Raw genomic sequence first — 20,347 nt, forward strand, 5'->3', positions numbered from 1 at the left:
TCTGCTGACACCTGGATCTTGGACTTCTAGCCTCCAGAACTGTGAGAAAATACATGTCTGTTGTTTAAAGCCACCCAGTCTGTGGTATTTTGTTGTGGCAGTCCTAGTAAACCAGTGCACTCCTTTAAGAACATTTAAAAATATATATTCCAGGCTTTTACTTTCTTTTTTTTTTTTCTGAGAGGGAGAGAGACAACGAGAGAAAGAGAGAGAGAGAGAGAGAGAGAGAGAGAGAGAGAGTCAAGCAGATTCCATGCCTGATGTGGGGCTTGATCTCACAACCTTGAGATCATGACCTGAGCCAAAACCATGAATCGGATGTTTAATTGAGTGAGCCACCCAGGCGCCCCCAGACTTCAGTTTTTATGTTATTGTTTTCTGAGATGGGTTAATATAAATATTCTAGCTCCACTATTATCAGAAAGACAAAGTCCTCATTATCCTATTTCCACAGGCTGCTCCCTCATAGCCCTTACCATCAGCTGGGATGATATTGATTTTTCTAGTTTTTATTGTTAAAAAGAAAACCACAGACTCAAAATGGGGCCACTGAGGTCAAGTCATTAAACCAGGACTTAATAGCTAAGCTAATTGCAATTCCAATCACCCCCCAAAATATAGTCTTAACAAGTCATCCAGGAATTTTGTGATCTGGCACCACTGAGCTAATATGACACAAGGGCCCTCTCCATCCCCCAAAGGTAAATGAGGTAATCCACCTAATTAGATTCCCAGCTCTAACCCTTAAAAGAAGGTGACCTTACCTGGAACTATCCTTTTTTTTTTCTTTTGCTAATAACTTCCTTGTGGTCCCCTCCCCCCACCAAAAACCTTCTATTTCAAACAACTTGTAGTGCTCCCCTCTACTTGCTAGATGGGAATGCTACCCCATTCATGAATCAATAAAGCCTGTTAGATCTTCAGCTGCACTGGGTTGAATTTCTGCTCAACATTATTATCTATTTAACTCCTCACGAATGAAGAACCAAGAGAACAGGGACCATTTTGATAACTGCTCTATGCTCAGAACCCGTGACAATGCAGGGCCGATGGTAGACACTCCAGATAGTTGCGGAACGAATGAATGACAGAATGACAAAGAAGGGATTCCCCCCACCGGAGGAGCGGGCGGGCCACGTGGTCCCTCCGGCTGCCGGCTGGCCCCGCCCACAGTGGGAGGGCTGGCGGTTGCCCCTGGGTCTGGGCTCCCCGGGCGCGCTCCGTCGCTCCGGCTCCGGGTTTTCGGGCGCGCCGGCTTCCCGGGAGAGGGCGGTCTCGGGGCGGCCCCTCGTGGGCGGAGCCCGCGGCGGGGCGTGCAGAGCCGCCGGAAGACGCGCGCGCTGAGAGGGTGGCTGCGCAGCTGTTTGTGGTGACCGGTGCGGGGCCGAGCGGGGCGGCGCCGGGGCAATTGGCGCCGCGGGCAACGGCGGGGCGCGGCGGGAGGACGAAGGCGCCAGGCCACCCGGGGCTGCGGCCCACGAGGCGGGGCGGCGGGTGGAGTCGGCCGCCGCCGGCCCGGCGTCAGAGCGACAGCCCGCGAGGTGTAACCTCGCCCGTATCTGGGAGAAGCCGGGTCCGGGCAGCCCTCCCACTGCGGCCCGCGGAGCCCCGCTCCCCGGCGCGCGGCCGCGGAAGGCCTCCTGGGAGGGCGGCGGCGCGATGCGGTGCGAAGGCCGGCCTTAGGCAGGCTCCGCGGGCGGCCGGGAGAAACCCCGCGTCCGGGGCGGAGGCCGAGGTCCCGCGGGCTTCCTTTGGGAGCCCGCGGGAACGTGGGGGCGTGTTTTGGAGAATCGTTGGTGAGCGGGGACATGTGGTCTAGGAGGGCTGGGGAAGAACAAAATCTGCTACCTCGGGATCCACCGAAGAGACACCCTGTGGCGCGGAAAGCTTCGGGAGCGAGCGCTCTTGCGGCTGCGTCCCTGATCCCAGCAGCGTCCAGGGCCGAGCTGCTGAGGCTTCGAGGGGCCGCAGCCTCTGTCCCGGGGAGACACAGCCAGGAGCAGTGAGGAGGGCCAGCTTCTAAATGATGCTTGGAAAGTTTCCCCACTTTGGTAACTAGACGTTTACTTTTCTGTATTCGGGGCAGGATATTTCCACGTGCTCCAGCCCGCGGGATGCAGCTCCTTTCTGTGCATCGAGCGGGCTCAGTTTGGGGCCGAGTGGGGGGCCCGTAAACTACGTACCCTTCCTCACAAACTTCAAAAAGTTGGGCCGGCTCCCTTTGCTCGGAACTCGGACTGTGCGTGGGGAGCCAAATGTGCTGGACCAGGTCGCTGCGGAGGCACCTGCTCGAACCCCGGGGCGTTGGTTGGGATGATAGATTTGAGTTGTTTCCAGATTTTCCTGTTACAAACAGTTCTGCAGTAGTCCTCATGATACTCCGTGTACTGTACTTCCTCCGTCTGAACATCCCCCTCCCCCATTTTAACATGTCTGAAACCAGGAGGCATCTTAACAGGTTAGAAGGACTTGCGAGCTGCTGGCCATCTGCGTGGGTGGGGATATGTCTGGCGCTTTTTGGGCATGTGAACATGCAGCTGTGTGATTATTCCAGCCTTATGAAACTTGAATTTTAAATTGAAGTCCCTAGTTGTTTTTAAAAAGTAGTTTGAAAAGATAATGCTGTGATGCAGCATTAAAACAAAAGGTTTATAGTAATATTTATTACGGGTTTTCTGCATGCCTGACATTGTTTCAATTAGTATTACAGCGCTATAAAGTAGAATTGCTATCCCCATTTTATAGATGAAGAAACTGAAGCTCAGAGAGTTGAAATGCCTTAGAGCTTTTAAGTCCAAGTGTCAGGATGCTAGCCCACGCTGTCTGATTTCAAAGCTTGCTCTCTTAACTCCAAAACCTGTATCCAGGCAGAAGATGCATGCAACTCACAAAGAGGGACGTCAAGGCAGCGTCTACGCTTGTATGTGCATATGGAACTGGGAGACAGCCGCATCCAAGAGCATTGATCATACTTATTCCCACATTGATGCCAAATCTTTGTTTTTGGATCTTTTGCAGTTTGAAATATATTTTCGCACGTTCTGGAATTCTGGCTGTGTGTTGGGTGCTTCTGGATTCCTCTTCTGCCTTTTGCTCCTCTAGAAGAATATAGAGGCATGCACTCAAACCTACTCAAATGGCTGCCTCCCAGGGTGGCTGTACTTAATCTAAGAGAGAAGTCAGTTTTTCAGAGTTAAAGTCACCTGAGCCTCTAGGAGCCCACAGCCTCTGGTGGGCACAGGGACACACCAAAGTTCCAAGGGCAGGAGATTGTGCTCAGAGGAGACGACACACCTGTGAAGACTTTCAATAGAGGCTCTGGCGGTTTTTCTCACCAGAAGTGGACAAGTTCTGTCGGGTGGGCAGCATCATGCTACAGCAGCTCCTGATCACCCTGCCCACGGAGGCCAGCACCTGGGTGAAGCTACGCCATCCAAAGAAGGCCAAGGAGGTGGCACCCTTGTGGGAGGATGTGACTAAGATGTTTGAAGGAGAAGGTGAGAATAGGCTGATGGAGGGGAATGGGGAAAGAAGAATTCACATTTTGTGTGTGAAAAGATAGGTACACACTTCGCTGAGGTGGTCTCTTGGGGAGAAAATTGGGGGAAAGCAGGTCTTTGGGGTTCATGCTTGTGACTTTCGGGAAGGGGATCGCTATGAGAGGAAATGTGGGGCTCTCAGCATGGGCTCCTTGTTTCCATGTGCTCCATGCTGCTCCTGTCTCCAGTCCTCAGATCCAGCACACAACAGTGGCTCCCAAGTATATAGGATTCCCAGACAGTGGGGTCAAAGGTTTCCACTCCCTAATGCCCTCCCAAAGTCTTCCTTCATAAGTTTTGGTCATTCTGGCCCAAAGCCAATGTTTTTCAAAAGGAGCCTTTCTTTTCTTCTGAGAGGAAGGAATGACATGCTTGATGATTCTCAATTTATAGGAGGTCAGTGGGAAACAAGTCCAAGGTTACACATTATCTGGTGGTCTGGTCAGGACAGATACATGGACACAGGAATTTATGTGTCCCACGTGGTCTCTTAGTTCATGCCTTTAACACTTCAAGTCCAACTGATACCGATTCTCGCTGCAGCAGGCAGGGACCTTGCTAAGGATCTTGACCGATGGCAAAATGAATAATGATCTCCAATACTTATTATTAATTGATGGAGATGGACACATATCCAGGTCAAAATAATAGAAACTAGCCTAAGAAAGTGCTATGGTAAACTTCTTTTGGAAGACAAGAGACGGGAAACATACTTTTGATTGTATTTATTGGAGAAATTTTCACAAAGCAGATAGCATTGACTTGGGCCTTGAAAGATGTCTAAATTTCTTGTGGACGATTTGGGGAAGGGTACAGAAATGACTGCCTTAAAGAATGGTTCAGAGAGTGGGTACTGTCCTAGTCTGACTGAGGGCCAAGAATGTGGTCAGCGTATGTGTAGGATGGATGAAGGATGGTGGATAGCAGAAACACGCCGGGAAAGGATGCTTCTGGTGAGTCGTAGAGCACCTTAAAGGCGATGGTAAGTGTTTGGATTTTTCTTTCTTGTCAGAACCTTTGAAACAGAGGAGTGGCCTGATAGATCTGTGCTTTTGGACCAGCGTTGACCACTGGGACATGTTAATGCCCAGAGCAACGCACTGTGGACCCTCCTCGTTAAGGAGGCTCCGACTGCTCTGAGTTGCCCTAAGTGTCCCTCTTTGTGAATGTTTTGAGAGAAAAGCCGTGTTCAGCAGATCTGGAGGCAGTTTTTCTATTTGGGATCTATGAGGAGATGCATGCCTCATAGCTCTTTCCCTTCTTTAGCGCTGCTGTCTCAGGATGCTGATGAGACCCAGGAAGAAAGTTTGAAGGATGAAGTCACGTCTGGGTCCCGAGCAGCAGAATCCCAGGTGGGTTGGTTTCCTTTCATTTTCTTGACATGCTGTTTGGTTTTTAGGGCTTTAACTTGCCTTTTTTTTTTTTTTTTTTTTTAAGTGTGAGAGGGTGTTGAGGCTAACAGATTCAACATAGGGAGCTCTTATACAGAAAACTGGGCTGCACTGGTGGCCATTCCCCTACTCATGGTAGCTTTCCTCCTTTTTTTTTTTTTTTTTTTTAAGATTTTATTCATTTATTTGACAGAGATCACAAGTAGGCACAGAGGCAGGCAGAGAGAGAGGAGGAAGCAGGCTCCCGGCTGAGCAGAGAGCCCAACATAGGGCTCGATCCCAGGACCCGGGGATTATGACCTGAGCTGAAGGCAGAGGCTTTAACCCACTGAGCCACCCAGGTGCCCCACTTCCCTCCTATTAACTCTTGTTTGTGACCAACATCTAGATTTAACGCTGTGCTGATTTCTGTAGAGAAAGTGAAACGACTGATCGAATTCTAGCCCCTAAAAATGAACAGATATTACTTGGAGTCTAAGATGTACATCAATTTTTTGAGTATTTAATATTCAGTATTTCATATTCAATATTTTTGGAGTATTTTGAGTATTCAGAAACAAACTTTGCTAAGAGAGAAGAAGTTTCTGACATTCTTATGTGCCAAACACGTGTCACTGGTGAACTTGAGTATTAGGAACAGAGGTCACACTTCAACCAAAGGAGAAGCGAATGGGGAAGAAGTGGTCTGGCCACACAGCGCATGCTTCAGACAGGGTGGGCAGTTTTCACGGGCTGTCCTCACTGCCTCCTGGAAGGATAGGAGAAACAGGAGGAAAATTGTAGAATGAATGAGAAAGGAAGACTGTTAAAGATCAGATGTTTTTCAATGACAGAAGAGTTTTAAGTGAAAAGAACTTGGGTTCTGAAGTTAGATGGTACAGGATTTGAACTTTGCTCTTGTGTTTATTTGCTTGGCGATCAGGGGCCATTTTTTCTAGCTGCTTACAATCCCAGTTTCCTCAGCTGATTCAGATGCTGATTCCTTCTAGGATGGAAATGCATTTCAGAGTTATTTACAGCAGTAAGGAAGAAGTTACAATAATCTAATTGTTTAAAGAGTATCTTTACATTGTACAGTCTGAAATTCCTTGCCTCTCGACATTTATCAAAAAACTGATGGGATTCTTAGTGCTAGGAAAAGATGAAATTTTTAAAAAAATGGAGCTACAATTTAAGTATAGGAAAATATAGTTAAGAAAGTGTATAGTTCTATTTGGGCATGTGTATGTACCCTGTAACCAAAATATAGACCATTTCCATCATCTCAGGAAGTTCCCTCAGGCCCCTTTCCAATCAAACCTTTGCTTCATTCTGAGTAGAGAGTACATGGGATCTCTGTGTTATTTTTTTTTCACCCAGAATAATATTTTTTTTATTAAGTTCAATTAGCCAACGTATAGTACATCACTAGTTTTTGATGTAGTGTTCACTGATTCATTAGTTGTGTATAACACCCATTGCTCATCAGATCACGTGCCCTTCTTAATGCCCATCACCTCACACCATCCCCCACCCCACCCTCCCTTCTGCAACCCTCAGCTTGTTTCCCAGAGTCCAGAGTCTTTCATGGTTTGTCTCCCTCTCTGATTTCTTCCCATTCAGTTTTCTCTCCCTTCCCCTATTGTCCTCTGTGCTATTCCTTATGTTCCACATATGAGTTCAACCACATGATAACTGTCTTTCTTGGTTTGACTCATTCACTTAGCATAATACCCTCCAGTTCCATCCATGTTGATACAAATGGTAGGTCTTCATCCTTTCTAATGACAGAGTAATATTCTAGTAATATTCTAGTGTGTATATGGACCACATCTTCTCTATCCATTCATCTGTTGAAGGGCATCTCAGCCCCTTCCACAGTTTGGCTATTGTGGACACTGGCGTTCTTGTTCCCCTTCTTTTCACTATGTGTGTCTGTGTTATTTCTTACAACTCTATGGGAATCTATATCTCAAAATAAAAAGTTTAAAAAAGAATTTATATTCTGCGGTTGATAGTTATAGTGTTCTATAAATGTCTGTTAGTTTAAGTTGGCTAAATAGGTTGTTCCAATCTGAATCCTTGATACATTTCTGCCCACTTGTATCAGTTACTGAGAAAGGAATATTAAAATCTATATTGTGGTTTTGTCTCTATCTCCCTTTAGTTCTGTCAGCTCTGTTTTGGGTTCTGTTATCAGATGCATTAATGCCTAGGATGGTTGCCTTCTTTTTTTTTTTTTTTTTTTACGATTTTATTTATTTATTTGACAGAGAAAGATCACAAGTAGGCAGAGAGGCAGGCAGGGGTGGGGGAAGCAGGCTCCCTGCTGAGCAGAGAGCCTGATGCGGGGCTTGATCCCAGGACCCTGAGATCATGACCTGAGCCAAAGGCAGAGTCTTAACCCATTGAGCCACCCAGACGCCCCAAAGGTTGCCTCCTTGATGAACTGACAGTTTATAAGCTGTGTCTTTTGTATGGCTTGTAATATTCCTTCTCCTAGGTCTGCTTTGTCTAATTTAACTATAGTTCTTCCAGTGTTCCTTTAGTTACTGCTTGTAGGGCATAGCTTTTTCAATTCTTTTGCTTTTAACCTTATCTGCGTCTTTATATTTAGAGTGCGACTTTCCACATAGCCATGTCTTGCTTGTTTCATGCATTTACAGTTACCATAATCCTTGATATGGTTGGATTTAAGTGTTATTCTTGGTCTTCGTTTGCTGTTCACGCATCTTTGTTTCTTTGACCCTCTTCTGCATCCTCTTGGATTGCATAGTTTTTTAGTATTCCACTTTATATCCCCTGAATGCTTTTTAGCTATACTTGTTTGATTTGCGTTTAGTGGTTGTCCTGGCCATTACAATACACATTATTAACGTGTCACAGTTGAATTACTATTACACTATTTCACATATGGTATGAAAACCTCGTATTTCCAATTACTCATTCCCATTCTTTGTATATTGTTATACATTTCACTTCACATGTTATAAGCTCCACAGTACATTGTTCTTATTTTTATTTTTAAAAAAGATTTATTTTTTTATGTTAGAGTTTACACGTGTGCATGCAAGCGGAGAAGAGGGGCAGAGGGAGAGAGAGAATCAGGTAGGCTCCCCACTGAGAGCACATTCCCCTCTTATTTTTATTTTTAATAGTAAATTTTTCTTAAGATACTAAGAAAAGAAGGGGTGCCTGGGTAGCTCAGTCAGTTAAGCGTCTGCCCTCAGCACAGGTCATGGACCCAGGATCCTGGGATTGAGCCCCATGTTGTGCTCCTTGCTCTGCAGGGAGCCTGCTTCTCCCTTTCTCTCTGCCCTTCCTCCCCACTCATGCTCACGTGCACTCACTCTCTCTCTCTCAAATAAATAAAATCTTTAAAGGAAAAAGAAATTAAGTAAAGGGAAAAAAAGCCCGGTTGTCTTTTCCTGTTGTCTTCCTCCTTGAGAAGATTCTGCTGGATGTAGAACTGTAGGGTGCCTTTTTTTTTCTTTTCAGCACTTTAAAGTGTTCCATGATCCTTTAGCTTATACTGTTTTGAATAAAAAGTCAGCTGTTACTATTCTCTCCCTTTAGGTGACATGCCTTTCTGTTTGTTTATACCATCTTCTCTTGTTTTTCTGTTCCTCCTTTCCTGCCTTCTTCTGATCTTCCCTTTTGTCTTTGCCTTTCAGCAGTTTTTCTACGATGTGCCTAGGGATGATTTTCTTTGAATTTATTCTTTTGGGGGTTTGCTGAGCTTCTTGGATCTGTGGCTAGATTTTTTTTTTTTTCTGTCAAATTTGGAAAATTTTCAGCCTTTGTTTCTTAGTATTTTTTCTGCCCATTCTTTTATCTCCTGAGGTTCTAATTACATGTATATTAAACCACTTGGTATTATCCTGGGTTATTTGTTTTTTCCTCTTGCTTCAGTTTGGATAATATCTATTGACCTCTTGAGTTTCAAGTTTCACAGATCTTGTCTTTGTCAGGGTTCAATCTGCCACTAAGTCTGTTCAGTGGATTTTTCTCATTTGTAGAATTTTCATTTAATTCTTTAGCATTTTTCTCTCTTCCTCAATTTCCCGTGTTTTCAGCTATTCTAACCTTTATTTATTTATTTATTTGTTTTGAGTGAGAGAGCAAGCAGGGGCAGGAAGGGGCAGAGGGAAAGGGAGAGATCTCAGAGGCTCTCAAGCAGGCTCCATGCCCAGCACAGAGCCCGACATTGGGCATGATCTCACGACCCTGAGATCATGACTTGAACTAAAATCAAGAGTCGGATGTTTAACCAACTGAGCCACCCAGGTGCCCTTCTATCCATACTTTACTGTAAATTTTTAACATATATTTTAATAATTGCTTTAAACTTCTTGTCTGCTAATTCCAATGACTTGGTCACCTATGGGTTTACTTATATTGATTTTTGTTTTCTTGATTCTAGATCAGATTTCTTCCTCCTTCACATGTGTAACAGGTTTTTTTTTTTGTTTTTTTTTGTTTTTTTTTTTAGTAGTTCAGATATTGGGTATTAAAGGACAGTGGGGGATGAAATATAGTTTGTTTAGTTCTGTTTATTTCCAGGAGACTAAGCCCTTTCCTCTGTCTGGTGGTTAAGGTGAGGGCCTGATTATTCATATTCCCCCTAGAGCTCTGGCTGAGGTAACTTTTATTTGGTGAGTTCGCTTCCGATTAACCCCAACTACAGAAGCCCGTGCCACCACAGCTGGGGTGGAGGGGCACTGATCTTTTTTAGATCTTCGAGTATTTGAGCTAGGAAGGGGGTCAGACTGCAGTTCCAGATGGCTTTAATCATCTTTGCATTAAACTCCAGTGGGGCCCCAGAATGTAAGCTCAGCAGGAATGCATTGGTTTCATGACAGTAAGGGTTGAAAGCCTCTCTCTCCTTCCCTCCCCACTCCGAAGCCTCTCTAATCTCATCTCCTACTCCTTCCTTCACCACCCTCCGCCATTGATGCTCACTCTCCTATTCCTGAGACAAGCTAAGGATGCTCTCTTTAGGTCCTTTGTACCTGCCTGGAATGCTGTCCCTTCAGATCTCCACAGAGCTCTCCCTCACTGAATTCATGTCTCTGATCAGATACCACTTTTTTTGAGAGACCTTCCCTTACCATCCTGCATAGAAAATCGTCCTCTCCCCTCACCATGTTCTCCATGTTCCTCCCTTATCCTGCTTAATTTTTTTCGAAGACACGTATGACCATCTGTTTTTCTAAGTATTTATTGATGATAATCTCTAGAGGATTTTCAACCATTTCCAGAGGAGGCTTTCAGTAGGACTAGTTTAGAATCTCTCAGAACTTAGAATTCTCTCAGAACTCCTTGGACCTTGATGGAGGTGGACTCTGTCTGAAAAGGAATATATTCAATATTCTAGGAACTGTTGACCTTCAAGGACATATCCGTGGACTTCACCCAGGAGGAATGGGGACAACTGCCCCTTGCTCACCGGAATCTGTACCGGGAGGTGATGCTGGAGAACTATGGGAACTTGGTCTCAGTGGGTAAGGACGGGTGAGACAGTCACCCAGAAAACCTGCCCATTATAGGAGAGTCATTATTTCTAAATTATCAAATGTTGTGGATTCCCTGGAGTTTGGCCTTGGGTTTCTTTCTTTTCTTTTTTTAAAAAATATTTTATTTATTTATTTGACAGGCAGAGATCACAAGTAGGCAGAGAATCGGGCAGAGAGAGAGAGAGAGAGAGGAAGCAGGCTCCCCACTGACCAGAGAGCCCAATGTGGGGCTCGATCCCAGGGGTCATGACCTGAGCCGAAGGCAGAGGCACCAAACCACTGAGCCACCCAGGAGCCCCTTGCCTTGGGTTTTGTATTAGAGATGTCTCATTCCTTGGGGATACAGCTTTACTTGGTAGAGATAGAATAGAAATATATTCTGTGGTGCCCCTTTACATCTTTAGAGACCCTGAATATCAGAGGACTAGAATGACATTCTGGGGATGGCTCTTAGAACCCAACATAAGCATTCATGCTTCTTTTTCTTCTTCTTCTTCTTTTTTTTACTTTATAAGCAGGATATCAACTTTCCAAACCTAGTGTGATATCCCAGTTGGAGAAAGGACAAGAACCATGGATGACAGAGAAAGAAGGCCCAGAAGATCCCAGTTCCGGTGAGACTAAGACAGGTAGTACATTTTAATATGTAGGCTCGAGTCCCTGAATTCTTCCCACAGCCCCTGGACAGGACATGCGCTAAACCTGACTTCACCCCCCCCTCCGTTTCTTTCCCCTGGCCTTGCAACAGTCTCTTCACAGTTGGAGGGAAGGGAATCTTGTCTTCATTAAGGTTAAACTTGACTTTCCCTCTTTTCTTCAGTATCCTGACCTCTGAATTGAAAGCTCCTTTTTCTAAGCAGTAAGTTTGTGCATGGTCTCTCCTCACAGGAAACACCTCTTTTCAGGAGTCTCACTGCATTTGACAGTTCTTTAATTTTCTCTCTTGCATTCTATTTCCACTTTTTGCTAACTTCCATTTTACAGTTTCAGCTTTGATTCTCAGTCTCTTTTAAACTCATGTGTCTTTTGTATTTTTGTAACTACTGTATGAAAATTCTTGCAAGAGAAATCACCACAGGATACTTTCTCCCCAAATTCAGTGGTCCTTAACCATCTCCTTAAATTTTGTTTTACTATGAAATATTTTAGGTGTTCAGTAAGGGATAGAGAACATTGTAACAAACTTCTATGTAGCTTCCAACTAGATTAAGATAAAAAAGAGTTGAAGCCCTACTGTGACCCTTACCTTTTCAAATAACTAGCTCTTCAGAGTTTAAATATAGTCATTTTCATACATGTCTTCATACTTTTATTACATGTGTATATCCCAAAACAATATATAATTTTGTTTTGCATGTTCTTATTCTTTCAATAAATCGTGTATATACTTCTACTTACTTCTCTCATTCAACATGGTTGCTATTTGTGTTGCTCTAGTTCTTTTCTTCCATTGAATCAATAAACCACAATTTATTTAGCCATTTTCCTATTAATATGCATTTATATTGTTTCTGAGATTGAGGGTTACCAAGATGCAGTGTCTTCCTGTGTACATAGGCAAGGATTTCTGAGATGTCTGGTGGGAGCAAAATTGTTGGGTCATGGTATATATGCACCTTCATTTTGTTGCGCTACAAAGCAGTTGCATCAATTTGTACTCCAATCAGCAAGCTTTAAGAGTTTCCAGAGCAAATTTTAAAATTATCGTAAGGGTGCCTGGGTGGCTCAGTCAGTTGAACATCCGACTCTTGATTTCAGCTCAGGTCAGGATCTCAGGGCCGTGGAATCAGGCCCATCTCAGACTCAACACTCAGTGTGGAATCTGCTCCAGATTCTTTCTCCCCTCTGACAGCACCCCTCAAATAAGTAAAGTTTTTTAAAAATAAATAAATAAATAAAATTATTGTGAATTTATGGATGAGTATGGTATCTTGTTGTGTCTTTCATTTTCCTGATTACTAGTAAGAGGAGCATACTTTTCATGTTTATTGACCATCTAGAATTCTCGTATGTAAATTGTTTATGTCCTTTGCCAATTTTCTATTATTATCTCTTTTCTGGATCATAGAAAAATAATGTAATATTTATTGTCTTAAATTTTTAAAATTTGGATATTCATATTTGGAATTAATTCACCTGGAATTATTTTATATGTAGTATGAGGTGAGGATCTACTTTGACTTTTTCCACATGGATGATCAGTCCAGGAACTATTTATTTAATAGTTAATGACACTCTGTTACTTCTCAAGCTTCCTTATATACTTGGTTCTGTTGTAGGCACTCTGCATTCTGTTCTGTTTTTCTATTCTAGCCCTACTCTAATGGCAAGCTAATTACTGTATTTCATTGTGAAACTGCACATTTGATAGAGTTAGTTCTCCCATTTTGTTCTTCAAAGTTGTCCAGGTTATTCTTAGCCTCTTGCTTTTTCTATATAAATGAGTGCATCAGATTTCACACACACACACACACAGTATGTGCATGTGCACAAATACTCCAGTGGTATTTTGATTGGAATAGAAGTGGATTTATAGATCAACTTTGGGGGGAATTAATATTATGATAACTGAATTTTATTATTCCAGAAACATGGTATATTGCTCCATTTATTGGTATTTCCTAACGTTTTAAAAAATAAATTTTCAGTATTTTCCCTATGAAGGTTTTCCTTCAAATTACATCTTTTAGGTTCATCTTGAAGACCTTATATTTTCCTATCATAGATAATGTATATATTATATTTTAAAAATATGTTTACTTATTTTAAGTATTTTATTTGCTTATTTGATAGAGAGGTAAAGAGAGCACAAGTAGGTGGAGTGGCAGGCAGTGGGAGAGGTAGAAACAGGCTCTCTGCTGAGCAGGGAATCCAGTGTGGGCTCTGTCCCAGAACCCTGGGATCATGACCTGAGCCAAAGGCAGATGCTTGAACAACTGAGCCACCAAGGTGCCCTGATAGTATATTTTTAAATTATGTTTTCTGTTTGTTGGTGGTGTGTAATAGCATATTTGATGTTATATATTGATCTTATAGCTAGCCACCTTGTTTTCCTCCATTATTTGTCGCTCTCGGCCCGCAAGAACGACTCAGAGACTCACGTACCGGCGAACCTTCTTCTTTAATTGCTTTTTTCTTCTTCTCCCCTCTACCCTCGGCGCATGCGTTTTTATACAGGCAGTGTTAACCAATCAAAATGCAGTGCTCATGCACCTCCTGCGAGAGTGGACCTAAATGAACAGCCAATCATATTCAGTCCCTTACAGCTCTTAGAGTAGGCCTCCTGTACTGGCTCCCGACATCTCCCCCTTTTTTATTTATTTATAATGGCTGAGATCGTGCCTGTCTTAGGTTGCCAATCCTCAGCACACATGCTTACCCGTCATCGGGTACTCTCCCTGGTCGAAGAGCCCCTGTCTTAGGTTGCTATGGTGTGGGATCAGTCTTACCCGTCTTTGACTACCGATCTAGCATGCTTAGCCATATCTGGGTGGAGGTACCAGCCTCAAGAGCCATCATGGCTTGAACCATGAGGTGTTATTGTCGTTGATTGCGATGGACATGGCCACACACCCAATATAACATTATTACGTTAGCTGTGATTAAGAGAACAGCCATGGCACCAAGTCCGGCCCACTATTTGAGGAACTAAACAGATTGCTGTAACATTTTTTCCACTCACTAACAGGTGCAATAGTTACTTTGGTAGAATATATGGATATAATTTGAGCTCGTAATTGCCTAGTTAAATTTTGAAATTGACGGTTCCAGGTACCATTAAGCATATTTCCCAATTGTCTAGAGAGGTTAGCTGCTAAGGATAAGTTGTTATGAGCTATAGGGGTGATACAAAGTCCGGCCATATTATGTATGCATCCTATCGACACAATTGACTCTAGGATATCAAGTTGTTCCTGTACAAGATCAACCCTTTGATTTACAATAAGGATCCCAGCATGCAAATGTCCGTTAATTTGTTCTTGCGTAGCCAATGCTTCAGCGACCATTCCTGTGACGTTGTTGAGCACAGCTGCTGTCTGTACTGAGGTTGTCAACGCTACTACGGCAGCAGTAGCAGCGGCGGCGGATGCTGCGATAGCTGCAATAATGGCTGCTGTTATCCCAAAATCTCTTTTATGCCGTAGCAACACAGGCAAGTTATCGGAATTCACTTGCACCGGCATAGGGATGTATGTCGGTATCTTGGCTATTACTGCCGAGTCTCCCACCACGGCGTTCCAACATTCTGATAGCAGACAATTCTGGGACTCACAAGAGAGACTAGATGACTTGTTAATAGTAGAAGCATTAAAAACTATGAAGAGAAAGGGAGCTCTAACACAGACGGGCGTTAGTGAGTAACTTACGTGCTTAGCTGAGGTGCAATTGCAAGTAACATTTGTTTCAAATCGAGAGCCTACGTGATAGTTGTATGTACAGTTACGCCATGTAGACCCATTAATAAAGTGAAGGCTTTCCAAGCCTGTACATGCCTGTGCAGCGTTGCAGAACAGCCACCTATCTAGAAGGTGAGCTGACGCGCCTTGCGCCGGGTCTTGGTAGGTATAATTATAGCCAAAAATGGTGGAGTTAGAGTAAGTGAGGATTTTAGGACTGAAGGAGAATCCTGTTCCCACCCAAACTCCTGAGAGGCTACTATGGCAGCCACTCGTGCGGTGCAGCTCGCACAATAGCAGGCCTTGGTGCAGCAAGGTTTATACGGAGGAGGCCCCTCGTAAGGTGGCGCTGTTGGGGCTGGGCGCGTGGGCACAGGATCTAAGTTATCTACCACTTCCGTCTTTGTTTGTAACTGCGCCATAGCTCCTTCTTCCGCTTTTAATTTCAGCTGCGCCATAACTTCCCCCTGCATTTTGAGCTGCGCCATAGCCTTTTTTAGCTTTTCCTCCTTTTTTGCAAGCTCCTTTTGCATCTTGCTCACCTTTTGGCTTTTGGGCGATTTCCCTCCTCTGCTCCTTTCCAAAAACCAGGGAGCCGTTTGTCCCACTTCTCTCAAAAACAAACGAGCTGTTTTATTTTTTAAAGGAGTACCAATTGCTTTAAGGATATCAGAAAGCGGCCCCAGCATTTTATATGTGGCCATCTCGTTTCCCATACCGGAAAGCTTTACTCTCGTCCTTATCCTAGGAACTTTGCAGCCATCTCGTTTCCCATCCCGGAAAGCTTTACTCTCGTCCTTATCCTAGGAACTTTGCAGCCATCTCATTTCCCATCCCGGAAAGCTTTCTACGCTCGTCCTCGACTTGAGGAACTTTCCCTGTCACTAGACAGAAATAGGTGCACTCTTTACCTGATCGTTGCCGACTCCATGCATCTCTCACGATGAGATTCCCGGGTCTCAGCACCACTTGTCACTCTCGGCCCGCAAGAACGACTCAGAGACTCACATAGCGGCGAACCTTCTTCTTTAATTGCTTTTTTCTTCTTCTCCCCTCTACCCTCGGTGCATGCGTTTTTATACAGGCAGTGTTAACCAATCAAAATGCAGTGCTCATGCACCTCCTGCGAGAGTGGACCTAAATGAACAGCCAATCATATTCAGTCCCTTACAGCTCTTAGAGTAGGCCTCCTGTACTGGCTCCCGACAATTATTAATTCTAATAATTTGTTTATATATTCTCTTGGGTTTTCTTTTTTTCAACATCTCTCTTTCCCTGTCCTCTTCTCTTCTGCCTCCCATATTCAGGACTAGAATAAGAAGCCTACAGAAGGGCGCCTGGGTGGCTCAGTGACAGAGATCACTGATCTCTGTCAAATAAATAAATAAAATCTTAAAAAAAAAAAAAGAAGAAGAAGAAGCCTACAGAACATAGACTCTATTATTGCCTTTAGTCATTAAGAATTTGGAAGTACTGGGGCGCCTGGGTGGCTCAGTTGGTTAAGTGACTGCCTTTGGCTCAGGTCACGATCCTGGAGTCCTGGGATTGAATCCCGCATTGTGCTCCCAGCTCCCCGGGAAGTGTGCTTCTCCCTCTGACCTTCTCCCCTCTCGTGCTCTCTTACTCTCTCTCTCTCAAATAAAATCTTTTAAAAAAGAATTTGGAAGTACTAATGATCCTTTTGTGTTGAACAAAAAAATCTTAAAAGAAGTTATATCTTTCAGGATACAGATCTGTCAGTTGAAACATTGGTAATATAAACAAATTATCAGGTAAAAAAGCTAGGCAGAATTCTGAAGGTTAAAAGATACTTCCAGGGGCACCTGGGTGGTTCAGTTAAGTGTTTGACTCTTGACTTTGGCTTAGGTCATGATCTCAGGGTTGTGAGATTGAGTTCCGCTGGGCATGGAGTAGAGCCTTCTTAAGATTCTGTCTCTCCCTCCCCCTCTGTTACTCCCCTCCCCCTCAAAAAAGATAAAAGATGTTTTCATAGAACATAGCAATAATAGCAACATAGTCAGGATTTCTTACAAATCTCCTTTCTAGGGACAGACTAATAACCACAGAAAGTAGAACAATGTAAATATTAATACACTTCACTAAAAGCTTAATGTTTTTATGAAAGTACCTTATTTTTTGAACAAGCTTCTCTTGCTGCTGCTCATGTGGGGAGATGGTTTTCTAACAGTAGTTGTCAATGAAAAAGATACTCATAAGCCATCACTCTGAAATTTCATAATTTAATATTAGAAAGAATAGGTCTAATGTGCTCAAATTTTATGCTGTATATTAAATCACACATTTTTCTTATTTACTGTTTCTTAACTTCCCGTTACCTTCCATGATTGCATCACCATATTCAGTTGTGCAGTTGATCCTTCAACAACACTGGTTTATACTACGTGGGTCCACTTATGTGTGGATTTTTCACAGCACTATAAATGTATTTTTTCTTCCTTATAATTTAACATTTTCTCCTTATTGTAAGACTGTAGTGTATGATACATATAACATAAAATTTATTAATTGACTTATCAGTAAGGCTTCTAGGCAACAGGAGTCTATTAGTTGTTAAGTTCTGGGGGGGAGTCAAGAGTTATACTTGGATTTTTTTTTTTACTGTGTTGGGGTAGGTATCCCAACCGCCATGTTGTTTAAGGGTCAACTGTAATCAGAACCTCGTACGTAATATGTGTAGTTATCCTAATTTCTATTTCCTACTCATTGCAATAATTGATTTTTCAAAGCATAATGAATAGGGGTTACTTGCATTTCTTTCCCTTTCTTTCAGACTCGAGGACTAAAACAGAAACCGATGCATCAACTGCAAAGAACAGCATTTTACAGGAACAGTTTTATCATGGCATTATGATGGAAGGGTTCCTGAGAGATGATGGCATTTATTCCACACTGAGAAAAGTCTCTAAATATGCTGGTGACTTAGAAAGCCACCAGGAAACCCATGGGAGAGATGGAAGACAAGCCATCCTGACCCACAAGAAGAGTGGCCAAGAAACTAACAAATTTGGGGAAAATATTGTCAGTTCAAATGTTATTATAGAGCAGAGGCACCGTAAATGTGATACACCTAGAAAGAGGAACAAATACAAGTTAGACCTGATCAATCATCCGAGTTACATAAGAACAAAAACCTATGAATGTAACATATGTGAAAAAAACTTCAAACAACCCATTCATCTCACTGAACACATGAGAATTCATACTGGTGAAAAGCCTTTCAGGTGTAAGGAGTGTGGAAGGGCCTTCAGTCAAAGTGCATCCCTGACTACGCACCAGAGGATACATACTGGTGAGAAACCCTTTGAATGTGAAGAATGTGGCAAAGCTTTCCGACATCGCTCATCTCTGAATCAGCATCACAGAACTCACACTGGAGAGAAACCCTACGTGTGCGATAAATGTCAGAAAGCTTTCAGCCAGAACATCAGCTTGATCCAGCATCTGAGAACTCATTCTGGAGAGAAACCCTTTACGTGCAATGAATGTGGGAAAACCTTCCGGCAGGTCAGGCACCTTAGTGAACACATAAGAATTCACACTGGGGAGAAGCCCTACGCATGCACCGCGTGTTGTAAAACCTTTAGTCATAGAGCGTATCTAACACATCACCAGAGAATCCATACTGGGGAGAGACCCTACAAATGCAAGGAATGTGGGAAAGCCTTTAGGCAGAGGATACACCTTAGCAACCATAAAACTGTTCATACAGGAGTGAAAGCGTATGAATGCAGCCGCTGTGGAAAAGCCTACCGGCATGATTCCTCCTTTAAGAAACATCAGAGACACCACACTGGAGAAAAACCTTATGAGTGTAATGAGTGTGGAAAAGCCTTCAGCTATAACTCATCACTTAGCCGACACCATGAGATACACAGGAGGAATGCCTTTCGAAATAACGTGTGAAAATAGATTACTCAACATGAGAACAAAAGCCAGCTCTAAATCAATGATTCTGTGTTTTTAAATTCCAGGATTCTGAATTTGAGTAATTGGTATCATGATGCCAGCTTTTAATTTTGCCCATTATGTAAATAAACAGTACACCAATAACTACTATCTACTAACACCTCCATACAAAGTACTTAATCAAGAATAAAGGATGTCCTTCAAATTAAATTCAGCATTATGGAGAGTGCACACAAAATTGTTATCTTACTGATTTCATGGTGGATCAGTTGTTCTCCATGGCCATTCACTGATTTATAGACTAACAATTGGGATGAACTGTTGAAAATGTCACCACCCCTATTTTTTAAGTAAGCTTTTATTTTTTCAATGGGGAAACTTAAAAATGGGGTAAGGCTTAAAAGGCATAGACAGTCATATAAGGGAAGTCCTTTTCCTACATCCCCAAATTTTTTATAGAGGCAACCATTTTTTATAACTAATTTTTTTGTGTGTGCACCCTTCCAGAGATTTTTGTATTTATATCCAAGAGAATACAAATGAAGAGTTTTTCTTTTTAAGCATAACACATCTGCACTTTACTTTGATCATTTAACCATTTATCACGAAAGTCATTCCATATTAGTGGATAAAGTGCCTAATAGTTCCTTTTTACAACTGCTTAGTATTCTGTGGTTTGGATATACTTTAATTTATTTAGCCAGTCCACTATGGATGGACTTTTGGATTTCCATTCTTTTATTGCAATGAATAGTCTTAAACATTTTTTAAATTTCTCAGACACGTAAGTAGACATGTAGGGTAAATTTTGAGAACTGGAATCTTACTAGAGGGCATGTGCATTTTTATGATGATATTGCCAAACTGGCCTTCATAGAGAGGTTGGACTGATCTATTTTCCTACCAGCAAGATAGAGAACTATAGGACCCACTTGATGCTGAAGCATGTCCTGGAGCATCTGCCCTTTTAATCATCAAAGAAGTATCCGTTTGTCTCAGTAACTTACCCCAGAAGTACCAGCTGAGCTGCAGCCCCAGGGAGAGTGGTGCTTTCCGTTCCTGGAGCCAGAGAAGAATCTGCATCTTCCTGAAGCCAAGCCCACCAAAATCTCAGCTGGAGGAGAAACCCTTTCTCCACCAACTACTCCAGTCCCTAATTTTGAGGCTGGAGCTGCCTGATCAGTGAGAGTCCCTTTGAGGAGGCCAATACACTTGTCATAGCAAGTAAAATTGTGGCTGCAGCCCTTCTGATGGGATGGAGGAACACGAACAATTGAGTCAGGGTACTCAGGATGGCAGGGTGTACCATGGATGATCAACCACACAGCCTTTTACAGGATGGTTATGTTAGCAAGTTACAGTTAACACACGGAGGAAGACAGGAAAGAGGTAGGGTGTGACTTTCTAATAAGCATTAATGAATGAATGAGAGCATAATTAACATTACTCATGTCTGAGAAAACAGAGCACCAAGATTAGGACCACATGGTTTTGTACGTGTTCATTTTTCAATTTGGTAAACATTTACCAAACGTATTACAGTTCAGTGATTCTGTGAAATAGTGATGGAGTTCCCCTTATCTCCATCCCATTGCCAC

At 43.0% G+C, this 20,347-nt stretch overlaps 1 protein-coding gene across 5 annotated transcripts; it reads left to right on the forward strand.

The window, feature by feature from the left end:
- Window positions 1-1,298: 1,298 nt before the first annotated feature.
- Window positions 1,299-18,959, forward strand: ZFP69 (ZFP69 zinc finger protein). 5 transcript variants are annotated; one of them, XM_059135417.1, is made up of 6 exons: window positions 1,299-2,051; window positions 2,868-3,497; window positions 4,806-4,891; window positions 10,287-10,413; window positions 10,941-11,039; window positions 17,614-18,959. In XM_059135417.1, exons 2-6 carry the CDS (start codon window positions 3,371-3,373, stop codon window positions 18,744-18,746), a joined length of 1,572 nt encoding a protein of 523 aa, XP_058991400.1. In that variant the 5' UTR covers window positions 1,299-2,051; window positions 2,868-3,370; the 3' UTR covers window positions 18,747-18,959. The 5 variants fall into 5 exon arrangements, with proteins under 5 accessions (XP_058991400.1, XP_058991396.1, XP_058991399.1 ...); XM_059135413.1 differs by having other exon boundaries at window positions 1,300-2,051; window positions 10,941-11,054; XM_059135416.1 differs by having other exon boundaries at window positions 1,300-2,051; window positions 10,944-11,054.
- Window positions 18,960-20,347: the final 1,388 nt, after the last annotated feature.

This window comes from Mustela lutreola, chromosome 10 (genome assembly GCF_030435805.1).
Source record: "Mustela lutreola isolate mMusLut2 chromosome 10, mMusLut2.pri, whole genome shotgun sequence".
Lineage (NCBI taxonomy): Eukaryota > Metazoa > Chordata > Mammalia > Carnivora > Mustelidae > Mustela > Mustela lutreola.

Excerpts from the sequence above, each read along its gene's own strand:
- ZFP69 (XM_059135413.1), top strand. The coding sequence starts at position 3,371 with ATGCTACAGCAGCTCCTGATCACCCTGCCCACGGAGGCCAGCACCTGG. Across the intron at positions 4,892-10,286 it reads CCCGAGCAGCAGAATCCCAG|GAACTGTTGACCTTCAAGGA; the intron begins GTGGGTTGGTTT and ends TCAATATTCTAG. Across the intron at positions 11,055-17,613 it reads TTCCGGTGAGACTAAGACAG|ACTCGAGGACTAAAACAGAA; the intron begins GTAGTACATTTT and ends CCTTTCTTTCAG.